This window comes from Amia ocellicauda, chromosome 2 (genome assembly GCF_036373705.1).
Source record: "Amia ocellicauda isolate fAmiCal2 chromosome 2, fAmiCal2.hap1, whole genome shotgun sequence".
NCBI lineage: Eukaryota > Metazoa > Chordata > Actinopteri > Amiiformes > Amiidae > Amia > Amia ocellicauda.
In genome coordinates this window covers 25,054,316-25,067,667 of record NC_089851.1, presented here as the reverse complement: position 1 = coordinate 25,067,667, position 13,352 = coordinate 25,054,316, and the positions used below count along the sequence as shown (strand labels likewise).

The following is a 13,352-nucleotide window of genomic DNA, read 5'->3' as shown; positions in this document are numbered from 1 at the left end:
AGGACCTAATTCATTAATTTCAATTGACTGATTTCCTTATATGAACTGTAAAATCTTTGAAATTGTTGCTTGTTGCGTTTATATTTTTGTTCAGTGTATATATAAAATCAGAAGTTACCTATAATTTACTAACAGTATTTTAAACAAACCAATCTTAGCTTATTTCATAATCAATATTGTATTTGAAACAAAACCTCTGACAAATTAATTGTCTGAGATATGTACCTCTTTTTGTGTTACGGTTTCCATGATTGTACCAAAAGCAGGTATTGTAGATATCCTTACAGAACTGAAAAAATAAACAAACATGAAAAACATGTGTAAACATATTACTTGCAAATTCAAGAACATAACAACAACAAACAACAACAAAAACATGATACAACCAAATACTTAACTGTAATAATTAGTATGCAAGCATGGATTCAGTTACATGTTCATTCAGATGTCAGTAAAATTATAACCAAAACAATGCTCAAGAAACAGGTTGGTACTTAAGGTCTTGTGTCTGCATTAACTCACAATTCAGGACCACTGGACAAGGTAATAAGGGCCGGGGCTACTCGCTTGTCAATTAAGGCTTCGCTCATGCCTCGTAGAATCAGCTGCAACCAGTCAAAATGCAAAAGAGAAACGGGTGGGTAAAAACAAATGAGCGAACACCTGGGTTTGCATTGACTGCAGGTTGGCTGGCAGACTCGCAGCCACTCATGCGAGGTGTGGTTCAATGCCTAACATGCATTCGCTTAAGCCGGTGGTTTAGTAGGGGCGCTACCTGTGAGAAATATTAGTTGGTACATTACAGCAAAGCCCACTCCCTCCCACCTTGGCTTCAAAGAAGAACTCGGGGACAGACCAGCTCCAAACATGGCAGCCCAGGACTAGGGGTTTGTCTTCAGGCTGTTAGGGAATTGGGTTCATAGACATTTGTAACCTGAATATACTTTAAGATTACTTTTTCCAAACGGTCTCCAAAAAAAAAAAAAGTTTACATGGTCAAGAAATGGGGACAGGTAGCACCTAAATTTAGTTATTTTATAATGAGTGCATTGCTCTTTTTAGACCAAGAATACAAGGTCAAAGCATTTATCATATCGCTCTACTTAAGTATATACCATATCAACAAATGACTGTTTAGAATAGGGTGTAATTTAGTTTATTATTAAAACAATAAATGTGCATTAAACACCTTTGATGTAAACACTATTTGTGCATGCTGGAGTTTTAGTTTGGTATTAGCAAGACTTTTTTTTTTTTTTTTTTTTTAAAGTAAGTGTTTCTTGCTTCCAGAAGTACATAGTGTGAAAGGGAGAGTCGTTTCTTAAGAAGCCAAGGCTGGAGGAAGTGCCAGATGAACAAGGCAGGAGTAGACTTACATTTCAGGATCACTGGAGAGAGTAATAAGTGCAGGAACAACTCTCTGAGCTACTAGAGTTTCATTCACCCCCTTCACCAACAGCTGATTGGTCAGAGCAGGGTGATGTCACACAGGATGCATGGAAAGAGCGAGCACAGTGTCATGGCACACCGCAGAGAGAAAAGGAAAAAAAATAAAAAATAATAATACAATAATAAAACAAAATTACTAAACAAAAGTTCAAATCAAACCAGAACAAACAAAACTAAAACATAAGCGAAAGAATAGCAAACAAAAAATAAACTGAGAGGCCAAGCAAATACTTCTACGCTACGGCTCAACATGGGAGTGGGAACATGTGGAAGACTGCCATTCTCTAGCACTCCTCCTCACCTTTCATATCTTTGTTTGGGGGATGTTGTTTAGAAAGGGGTTGGTTTTAAAGAAAGTAGCAAGCAAGTGCTGCAGCCCACACTCAAAATAACCTCTGTGCTATTACATCAATTCACTTTTTAGAATATGCACTCTCAAAAATAAAACCATTGCATGAATAATGGCTGTATATAAAAAGAACATGCTAACAGATCTGATCATATGTTTATCTTCCTTCTTCCCATGACATGATCTATTCCTCAAGAAACTGACCAGAAAAGGCAGGTATAAAGAAAATCCCAACTGAAAAGCCAGAGATAGGAGACTAAACACTTTGGTACAGTAAGTAAGAGTCACTGTTCAAGCTAGGTAAGCACAATTTTAGTCAGCCTTCTGGGATAAAGCCCCAAAAGGCATTGTTGTTTTCAATTATTTTGTACACTTGCCATTTCTAGCTTGGACACTGACCTCCCAGATGATAACTATATATATTTATTTCCTTATTTCAGGGGTATATACAATGCAACATGCATTAGGTGTAGGCACCAGCCAGTGGCAGCTATTCAGCACACTATAGTGAGTGCTCTCATGAACAGAAAAAAACAAAAAAAAAACATTTTGTATCTAATTTGTATACATTAGAAACTTTGTCACATAGTGCCTCTTGACGCTGACAGGTTATTGTATGCTTCAGTGCAGATACAGTATAGGAGACATATTTATAGACAGACTTATGTAAGATTATGTATATATAATACTTATGTATATTAATTAAATATAATTTAAATTAAACTGGGGTTTAAGGTTTCAAGCCAAATGCTCTATCATACAATATAAAACCAACATATATTTTAAAATATAAAAATGTAGTAGCATACTAACTTAATAGGCATGTTCGATTAAAAACCTTTAATTTCAACTAGAAAGCCCCTTACTGTATACTGCTTTATAAATAACAAATGATGATGTAACGACTTACCTCAAACATTCTAGCTGCAGTGCAGCGAACGAGAGCGGATGTATGGACTACTCCATACCAAAGGACAGTTAAAAGTAACTCGTGATAGGCTGGGTTGGCGCTAAAGAGCAAGGGATATAGTTGTTAATTAAAATTGTATTTATATAAAGGACACATCCAAGATAATGTTGAATTAAAGGTAAACCGCAGTACTACAGAGTTCTCAACAATCCTGTAAGTAGGAGCTACAAAACATGGGGGTGGTATATCAATAAAATGGGAAACAACCTTGCATCTTGTTGTTGGGCTCTAAAACTAAACCAAAATTATTTATAAAAGTAAGTTGTACATGACAAAAACGAGATTTTAAACTAGATGAGAACATATCACCACCAATGCCACCTGAAAGTTCATGAAATAACAGGGATCATTACCCCAGCTCCACAAAGGATGCTTTGAGGCTGTCCAGAGGTGCATGTGACAAAGAAAGCATTGTCATTACATCCTCCAAGAAGCCCACTAAAAGCTTGCGATCTTCTTCCTAAAAGAGAAAACATGAACTATGAGTGCTTGATTGTCCCTTTGTCTTATGGCATTTTGAATCACTGGTAGAGGCCTCTTTTTACCTGATTGTAGCATGTGAGAACACCCGTTGCATAAATGGGTACTGTGGCCTTTGTTAGAATACCATTTCCAGCTGTCACATCTAAAAAATAATATTAAATAAAACAATTAGCAACATTATTGATACCTACATTTTGGTCGCTGTAATTGCTGCATAAATAAATACTCACCTGAAAAAGAATAGTGCATAGTCTTGTTTTACTAACAGCATTGGGCATAATCTTGCCCCTAGTGGGTACCATTGGAGTTGGTTTAAATCAACACCTTGCTTTTTAAAGCATAGTTGCATGTTTACAAAGAACTAAATACTGCATGGAAATCATAAGGTTTCAAATACACTCAATGTTTCAGAACCAAATATCTGACTTAGACATTCTCTTAATAGGAATAATCGTTTGAATGCAGAAAAAAAAAAAAAAAAAAAAAAAAAAAATTATATATATATATATCTGTACCCTGACTGCACTACACAACCTTCACCTGTCACTGGCAATTTTCGATATAAAGGTTGTCTATTTTAAAACTGCTTACTTTAATGTTGATCAGTATTTACATCCTACTTGAACACAACACAACGATAGGTTGCAAATGCAACCCCGGTTATCTGAAAAAGGAAGCACTGCCCAAGGGGGAGGGGTTTCTGCGCACTTCCGTAGGATCCCGATCGAAAACGTCACTCTACCATTGGCCCTTGCGCACGTCACTCAAAACAAGTCCCTTCCCACTTCCTGTTCTATAAAACTTATCATCTGCATAGATTTGTCCTCTTTTGCCAGGACCCAGGACTCCCGAGTGACCTTGCAACCCTTGGGCAGTGCTTCCTTTTTCAGATAAATAGGGTTGCATTCGCAATCTATCGTTATCTTTCAAGTCGGAAGCACTGCCCAAGGGGGAGGGGTTACTGTATAACAAAACCATTGCAAGGGAGGAGGCAGCAGGCTGATAAGAGAGCCTGCCCCGAGGTGACCGCTAGGGGGCCTCGGCAATACAACTCCACAGTCACGCTCTACTGGGAACTGTCTAGAATCAGCATATACAAGGCGGGGCTACAGAGGTTAACTCTTACACCTTCCTCTTACAAGAGCAAGGCCGGCTGCTCTACAAGTGCAGCCAGGAGCGAGGCCGTATCTACTTGCACAAACTATTTGACACGGGCAAATCAAGCAACTTGTGCGGCCTCCTTGCATTATCATGGCAGTGGACCCCTGATCCAACAGGAGCGGGGCCACAGACCCACTGAAAACAACATAATACACAGCCAGCTAGAAACAGAGTAGCCGAGCTGAAAATCCAACAATATAGATCGCGTGGCAGCAGGAACATTGATGCTGCCTCCGCGCAGCACAGGAGCATCCTACTCAACTGAACAGTACAGAGTGGAAAGCTCCACTGTGCTGACAACTTAAAATTCCGTACAAAGGAACCATATATACCACAGGGAGCAGGATGTCATGCGTCTCCCGCGAAAGAGACCTGTTTTGAGTGACAAGTGCAGGGGCCAATGGCAGCTTTGATAGTGACATTTTCGATCGGGTTCCTACGGAAGTGCGCAGAAACCCCTCCCCCTTGGGCAGTGCTTCCGACTTCAGAGATAAATGCAGCTTTTCAATTCCTTGTTTCTGTATAATTTTAAATTGCCTCTTATATTCACTTACAGATAACATATATGTGTTAAATAGCATCTGCACTATATTACATTGTGTGCAGATTTCAGCATAATCATATGAGTTAAGTATTATTTTGAGGTCTCATCCATTAACATCTATGACCGGTAGCCTTTATGGTTACATGAAGTAACAATATTAGTACTTACCAACATTTTCTTCAGAAAGCCTGAGAATTTCTTGAAATTGTGGTTTTACCTGAACAGACAAAGAACCTAGACTTAAAAAAATCATGAATAGCAAAATACTTCTTACAGAGCAAGATTCCAGATTAATTGTGGGGATATGCAAAAAGCAAATAGTAAACATTATAAATGCTTAAGGAAAATACATATACAGTAAATAGATAGTATTATGTGATATTATGTGTAACTTTTCAAATTAGAAACTTGTGGCTACAACACAAAAAAAAGTCACATACCTTAGTGTTTGTAAAAATCTTGCCAAATGTTCTACATAACCTCCAGAAGAACCTGGAGAACTCATGGACGCAGGTTGTTGAGGCGACATTGATCCTGCCCACTATTTCTATCAGCTGTGGCAAACTGTTGATAAAGCATAAAGAGGTTTAGCAACTCAGAAAATAACACAAAATGAATCTGGATGGACTGAGAATGTCAGGGTCTATAAGAACTGATCAAATATTTATGAGCATCCAGAAGACAAACTTGTGAGTCACCTATTTTAACAAAAATAATTAGGCTGAAGCACAAACTTGGTGCTCCGATAGAATTAAATAGTTATTTTTGATAACAAATAGCATTAGAGATCCTGGATTTCTTTCTTTTGGACTGATATTATATTGAGGTTCTAATTGGATAACTTTAGAGGCTGCGACACACTAACTGTCATTTCACAGAAGAACAATCTGAGAATGTACCCCAGTTATCCAAGTGTTCACATAATTATCCAAGACTCAGATCTTCTGTGTTATCTCCACTTACAGCTGATTGACCACCCACAGCAGGCTCTCCCAGCCTGTGGTTCCCTCGTGTTCCAGCTGATGGTCGTACAGCTGAAGCAATGCTGCCAGCTGCTCCCGGCTGCCGATGATGGTCGCCACATCCTGGAGAGGGGAGGCAGGCCGCGGGAACCTGGTGACTGAAAGAGAGCGCCGGCAAAGCAGAGGTCAAAGAAATGTTCATTTTTCATTTGAACTGTCCTGTGTAGACAGACAGCCCTACACATCAGTAAGACAGCCCAGCTTTGCTTACCTTCTATGGGCTGTATGTCTCCCTGGAGCTTAGCCCTGCTGGTGAAAGGGGCGTTTTGCAGCACCACAGCAAATAAGGGTGGGATGAGCGACTGCAGAGCAGACAAGAAGATGTGGAGCTTGTGCTCGTCGAGGCTGTGCTCTCCTTCCTGAAAACCACAAACAAATGCTTTCATTCCTGCTAGCCTAGGATACATTTTCTAATTAACGGTCACCACAGAAAGGTCACAATCACGGTAAAGCGGTTCTCTCTGGTTTCAGACAATGCTTACTGCAATGCAAATCAGCTGACATTGAGGATCACTTAGGAAATCAAGCAGGACAATGAGAAAACTATTAGAAGCCTGTTTTTTTTTTGTCTTTGGGCTTCACTGTTAGAGCGAATCCTTCTGTGCCTACAGCTGTGATTGGGAATGTGTTAATGTTTGGGCAGAACACCAGCCTACCCTAAGCAGCTTCTCAATCCTGCTGAGCAGCGTGGGAATGAGCTGGGACTGCAAGTTCCCCAACTCCGTTGTCCAGGCGGCAAAGGCCGGGATAAACACTTGGTGGACGGCACTGATCACTCGCTCCGAGGGGTCCCCCAGCGCCAACAGCATCAGCTCGAAGCCCTGACAAACCACAACAAGGAGGACACTTACACACTCTTACTCGGAGAACTCAATGTTGAACAATACAAATTCTTTTAAAATACAGAGGCCAGATATGCAACAGGCAGGAGACTAACTGGTGTGGTAAATTATTCCATTGAAACAGAAATTATTACGTAATACCATGGAGGATGATTGGACACCTACTGGCGAGTATTTGTCAGGGTCGTCAATGTATCCCATGATGATCCCCAGGCTCTTGACCACAGCTTCTCGCACCATGTCAGCTTTGTCTTCCGCCAGCATCTGCTGCAGCATCGACAGGACCAGCGAACTGCGGATCTCCTTCTGAAAGACCAATTACGGTTAAAACTTCAGGTGATTCACCATTTCTGAGGAACACAATGCTCAACACTGGATAAACTGAAGTAAAGTTACACCAGTATGGGAAACAAAAAATGCAAGCTTGGGCAGTCATGGAAAGACAGTCAGTGCGTCAACAATGTAGAAGCCATTTTCACTACAACGGAAGGCTGTTTCATAAGTAATGAAAATATCAGACTGATATGCAAGTTATAGGGTTTATTACTCTGTGCGGAACTCTGTGCGGAACTCTGTGCGGAACTCTGTGCGGAACTCTGTGCGGAACTCTGTGCGGAACTCTGTGCGGAACTCTGTGCGGAACTCTGTGCGGAACTCTGTGCGGAACTCTGTGCGGAACTCTGTGCGGAACTCTGTGCGGAACTCTGTGCGGAACTCTGCTTCAAATGAAAAAAATAAGGCTCAGCTGAGAAAGGGAAAAAGCAACTTGAGACACATGAAAAAGGTTTTCCCCTCATGCACTTTGGTGTAAACCCTTGTTCAATCAATCCAGGCAGATGTTCTTACAGGCAAGTACGGCGCAAGAGCCCCACAGGATTCAGCCACCAGGAGCCTCCTCTCAGGATACTTGTGGTTAATCTGAAAGGGTACATTTATAAGAATGAAATTGCAGTACTTTCCTGGAATGTGTCACATCGATACTTTCCCTTGAGGACTGACAGTAAAGTATATAGTGAATCACCCCCCAAAACATGCACAACCCTTTTGTCTGCAAACTTTGAAGAAAGTAGTTATTTCTATTTAACCTTTCTTAATTATATATATATATATATATATATATATATATATATATATATATATATATATATGTACACACACATATATTCATTTCATATACCTTGAATATATTTTCATTATATATACCAGAGTTGAATGGGTGATATGTTCCACTGTCCTAGAATAGAATTATGACAATGGAAAATAATAGAATATTGACCACACAAAAGATTAAAAAAAAAGTAATACACACATTGGAAATTCTTATGAACACTCTATTAATACACTCCTTAGCACAGCTGTCCTCCTGCAAACAAGAGCATACTAACTGAAGGTCTTTGTAAGCTCCAAAAAAGGGGAATTAAAATAACTTTCCTGTTATCTATATCTTTCATCAATTCTTTGGTTTTAAAATGGAGTAGAAAATGTTTAACCACATTACTGATACTAATTAATCAATACTGACCCTAACTAGTCTATTTCTTTATTAGTACTAAGATTTTGTCTTGTACATATAGTATATGTATTCTAAGTGTGCAACATTATTGTCAGGATCCAGAACATTAACGGGTTAAAATAAAATAACATAAAAAACAGGGTCAAGTTAAAGTCATCACTTTAATTCAACAACAAAATACATTATATGCTAATATGAATACTGGCTAGTTCTATGTAACAATGGAGAGATTTTTTTTAAATAAAAAGTAATATAAAATTATACAGGTATATGAAACTGTCTATAAAACAATAATAATCATGATAAAGTAAGGAAGAGCAAGCATTAATAAATACATGTTGATGATACTAGAAAAAAAACTGCTCTGAAGTTGTGATTCAATGTTTCTTACTTGTTCCCAGCATTGTGGCAGGAGTTCTGCTTCAACCCGTGTTGGTCCTACATGACGAGCAAAAGCCACACAGCCTGTCAAGATCATCTGCCTGGGAACACAGTGGCATTCAGGTGAGCTCTTATTGAATGTGTAGGATGAAACAAAACTGGTGATGGCCTATACATCTAAAATCATCTAAAAGAACAAAGATGAACAAATACTGTACCCTATTGATTTCATATATATATATATATATGTTGTCTTATTTTTTTATCAAAGTATTCACATATGCACGTATGTGGAAGTATGTTTAGGTCTAAAACTGTTCCCCATCTGTATTAATCGCGAACATCACTACCCTTGTATTCCTCAAGCCCAGGAATGTGAAGTGGGTGGAAACCTACCATCTCTGCTAGAACACAACAAAAACATGCGTAACCAATTAATAAAATGCATCCTAATTCAAAGTATAGAATAAGAAACAAATAGGCCTACAGAGAGTTGATTTATAGACCAACTTAAAACAAACCAACAGACTTAAAATACTTGAGGAGACCAACTTTTTTTTTTAAGCCCCTAAAGGTTACGAAGGAAGTAGTACGAATAAATATACAATATCCAGTCTGTATAGGTTGAACAAATCCCCTCACCTCTGTTCATCATCTGGCCTCTTGATAAGATTAAACAGGATGTGTAGAAGCTGATCTCTTTCCTTGGGCTCAGGGTGAAGGCAGGCAGTGCAGAGAATAAGTGGGATCAGTTCCTATGGAGGAAGATGGGATTAGTGCACACAAAACTTGACAGATCATCAGTTAGATTAAAAAAAAAAAAGTGTCTTCGGGGAAAGCTGGCAATAAGGAAGGGGAGCATCTTGGGCACAAAAGGAGATGGCCTTTAAATAACTGAATATTATTGACATGTACTTGATTAAAATGAAATGGGATCATCATTGATCATATTTCTTTTGTGATTTTACCAAAGGGATATGTGTGCGTGTGTGCGTGTTTGTGTGACAATTTGACGTTTGTTTTCACTTGTATTTAAAACTGGCCCCAGTTCCTGTCATTCACATTACTGCTTTTTGAAATAAAGACTATTTTGCGGAATCTACTGAATAAAAAACATAAAACAAAATAAAACACACAAAAAATTAGGAAGCCCTAAAACCTTATGGGTGGAAACAAAGGAATTATGGCCAGAGAACAAAATGAAAACTCAAGACACTGTTTGAGCTGGAAATAAGGGTAAGTGTACCTTATCTGTCTGTGTGGAAGGCTTATGTGAATGTTGGCACTCCAACTGTGAAAAGGCAATATGCCTGGTTGTTTGCGACAACTGGTACATTACTGACCCTTAGCATTAACCATTTGAAGTTTAACACTGCTTCCTTAGATTTTTTCATAAAATAATATAGCAATTAATATGCATATATTTTACAGCTGTTTAAAGATTTAATCAAGGGCAGGATTAAATCAAAAATGTTCACAAGGTGCGAACGCAAAAAGTCGCAGAAGAGTTGCAGGAGGAATCTCGCAGCTGAGCTTCTTGCTGAATTAAATCAATATGAGGAGCTGCGAGGGGGAGGGGCCTGTTATGAGGGCGTGGCTTCCTGGATGGGCGGGCAGCGCGAGAGAAACTGCGAGCCAATCACAGTGTCTGAAACTGAAGAGACACCGGGGGGCGGAAGAGCAGGACGGGCTGCGAGAAGCAGCGATGGGTCAAAAAAGCAGAGAAACCCAGCGATCTGCACTCTGTGCTGTGAATCCACAGCATTAATCTCCCTGCTGACACAAAACTACAAGCCTATAGTTATTATTATTATTATGATTATTGGCAAACGCACTTACCTAGATAGAGCGAGTGGATCAATGGTGTGTTGGGTGAATAACAGATCAATGTAAATATTTTATTCAGCGTCCACTTCCCAGCAAACACACAACGTTGTGACAATGTGAATCACACTGCAACAATGTTGTGGAAACACTGTGTGTTAGCTGGGTTGTGTGTAGTGGTGCAGATTAAAAACAAACTGACACACCATCTAAAAAACTCATAGTGATTATATGTATTATTGGAAGAAATTAGTAACTGAAAATAAGCCGCAACTGTTCATTGGAAATCAGCTGTTTCAGCCGCAATTTTGGAGTTTCTATGTGAATGCAAGTCTCCTGTTTTGACGTCCGAATTCATAAATAACATCAACAGACATTGGTGTGAGTCCTTATGTACAGGTGCGCTGCCATAAAGGCTTCTTCTGTCATAGTCATAGTTTTAAGTAGTTTTAGCTCACTGAACATAACTTGTAATATGAGCACATTACAAGTGACATAACCCTCCAAATGAATAAGTACAGTGTTAAGCCACCCACTTACACATCTGCCTGATTGGCCTAGCGGGTGTGACAGTATCGGACCTCTGAGTGCCTGAGGTAGCGGTTCGAATCCCGAGAGGGGAGCTCTGTCTGTATTTATTTTTTCAAAATTGCCATGGCGCTTATTAAACTAATGCCAAATGTATCATGCATGGAAACACCCGCCCCTTATATACGATATAGGCTGAATATACAGGACTTTGTAGTGAGTACGAGTGAGAATTAATATTTACTCGATAGTAGGCACTACTCCCACGAAAGACGTGTAAAGAAGGAAACCATTTTTAAGACATCACATTTTTTTTTCAGAACAATGAACAAAGAAACAGCAGAATAAATTAATGAGTGAATTAAACAAATAAGTCATGAAAAAATACATAAAAAACAACACAAATGAACACTGACACATTACTGAACAAAATTTAATACAGCTCTGGAAAAAAATTAAGAGACCACTGCAAAATTATCAGTTTCTCTGGTTTTACTATTTATAGGTATGTGAAAAATTTACATTTTTGTTTTATTCTATAAACTACAGACATTTCTCCCAAATTCCAAATAAAAATATGACTGGAATGGAATGGCTGCCATACATGTAGAGATGCTGAATTAAGAAACAATTGCAGTGGTCTCTTCATTTTTTACAGAGCTGTATAAAATGACATTCAATAACATATATTCTCTCTGTGCATGAACAATAGGCAACATTTTGTTTGTATGGACGTTTTTTGCAACATCTAACTGTTACCTGCACTGTACACCTGTATTGCGGTTACTGTAGCAATAAGCAGTTATTTCCACTGAATGGAAGCACGTGAATAAACCCAGAGCAGCGCCTGTGCAAACCTGTGTCAAACCGGCTTTCTTTAGACTTTGCCACAACCACGAGAGGCTTTAGACAACTTCAAAATCCAGAGAGAGCATTTTCAGGTTGTTTTCTTGCAGAAACGTAATACAGTTAAAATGTAACCACTCCCACTGTATTGTTGGGTGGGATTAAATACAACTTTAAACAGCTGATAATAGCAAACTACAAAACTGTACATCATGGGATTTACATTAAAAATTAGAAGAGAGTAGCATCTAACTAAACATGAAAGCACGAATGAGTGGTGTACAGTGGTGTAGTGTTGTAGTAGTGGCTGTGTGAAAGCTGCGTTTTATTTTCTCGCGTTGTGCAAGAAAGGAGCTGCGAGAAGGTAATTTTGCAGCGCATATCGGGTCAGATTTAATACCGCGATAGTTTAGCAGCGCGATTTTTTTATTTAATCCTGCTCCAAGTATCAATGCAAACTAAAAAAGAAATTAAAATAAAAGAGTTAAACCTAAACATTATCTAAGTGTTAGGTATATGTAACTACAGGTAAACACGAAAGTGAGGGTTATTCATTCAGGATTATTAAACATACAAGTAGAAAGTGGTAAACCTGTTAGTTTTTCCTACCGTGTTGGAAATAGTTGACTGCTGTAATTATTCCTGCTTACACAAACTGATTTTTTAAAAGATCATTCAAATCTAACAGTCTATTTAAATTAAAATGTAGAGTTGGTTACTTGCAACTCCTGTGTCCTTTGTTTACTCTTTCACTTAATAGAAGCAAACTTTCTATTCAAAGTCTAAGTTCAAAAACAACAAATAATTGTAATAAAGTTTGTCTGCCTGTGCAGGGCTTGTTCAGCTGTTTGCCCTGATCGAATTAAATACTTTTTAAATAAGAATTTTTCTTCAAATGTTTTTTTCATACATAAGAATGGTTTTCATATGTATTACAAAGGTTTGACACTGACACTAATGAAAAAACCAGGCCTACATGTTGACTAAATATAATAAAGAGTAATTGTCTTATCTATTGTATCAAATTCAAACGGTTTACTGATTGTTTTTTTATTGATTATTTTTTAAAAGTTAAATCACATTCATGGTAAAGTAATAACTAATGTAGTTCCACCTTCATACTAACTGCATGAGTTAGTCACATTCTTTCCTCTCTGTGCTGAGAACAAAAGCTACTGAACTATTGAGCTATATAACACTTTAATTGTTAATTATTAGAAAAGCACACTTTGTATTTTGTATTACTATACTCTAATACAAAGCCAGTTCTGCAGTGCCATAGTGTCTTTACATTTACATTTATTCTATTTTGTTATTATTTATTTCTTAGCAGGCGCCCTTGTCCAGGGCGACTTCCATTTGATCTCTCTCTACTTCATTCAACTAACTAACTAACTATTGGGTTATTTGGACCAGTTAAGTAACATTTCCCGGTTCTTT

General features: G+C 38.3%; 1 protein-coding gene across 5 annotated transcripts in view; it reads right to left on the bottom strand.

Annotated features, from left to right (window-relative positions):
- relch (RAB11 binding and LisH domain, coiled-coil and HEAT repeat containing) overlaps window positions 1-13,352 on the bottom strand; it is a 52,095-nt gene that overhangs the window by 9,302 nt on the left and 29,441 nt on the right. Inside the window, exons 11-25 of one of the 5 annotated variants that reach the window (XM_066721761.1) lie at window positions 9,357-9,469; window positions 8,725-8,815; window positions 7,998-8,054; window positions 7,667-7,738; window positions 6,986-7,126; window positions 6,635-6,799; window positions 6,190-6,337; window positions 5,920-6,076; window positions 5,397-5,520; window positions 5,125-5,173; window positions 3,314-3,393; window positions 3,122-3,228; window positions 2,709-2,808; window positions 1,377-1,459; window positions 226-289 (exon numbers count right to left, since the gene is read on the bottom strand). In XM_066721761.1, coding sequence (XP_066577858.1) covers window positions 226-289; window positions 1,377-1,459; window positions 2,709-2,808; window positions 3,122-3,228; window positions 3,314-3,393; window positions 5,125-5,173; window positions 5,397-5,520; window positions 5,920-6,076; window positions 6,190-6,337; window positions 6,635-6,799; window positions 6,986-7,126; window positions 7,667-7,738; window positions 7,998-8,054; window positions 8,725-8,815; window positions 9,357-9,469 — 1,551 coding nt within the window. Of the gene's footprint in view, window positions 1-225; window positions 290-522; window positions 606-1,376; window positions 1,460-2,708; window positions 2,809-3,121; window positions 3,229-3,313; window positions 3,394-5,124; window positions 5,174-5,396; window positions 5,521-5,919; window positions 6,077-6,189; window positions 6,338-6,634; window positions 6,800-6,985; window positions 7,127-7,666; window positions 7,739-7,997; window positions 8,055-8,724; window positions 8,816-9,356; window positions 9,470-13,352 lie in introns of those variants that run through there. The other 4 variants (XM_066721769.1, XM_066721793.1, XM_066721776.1 and 1 more) reach the window with 4 other exon arrangements.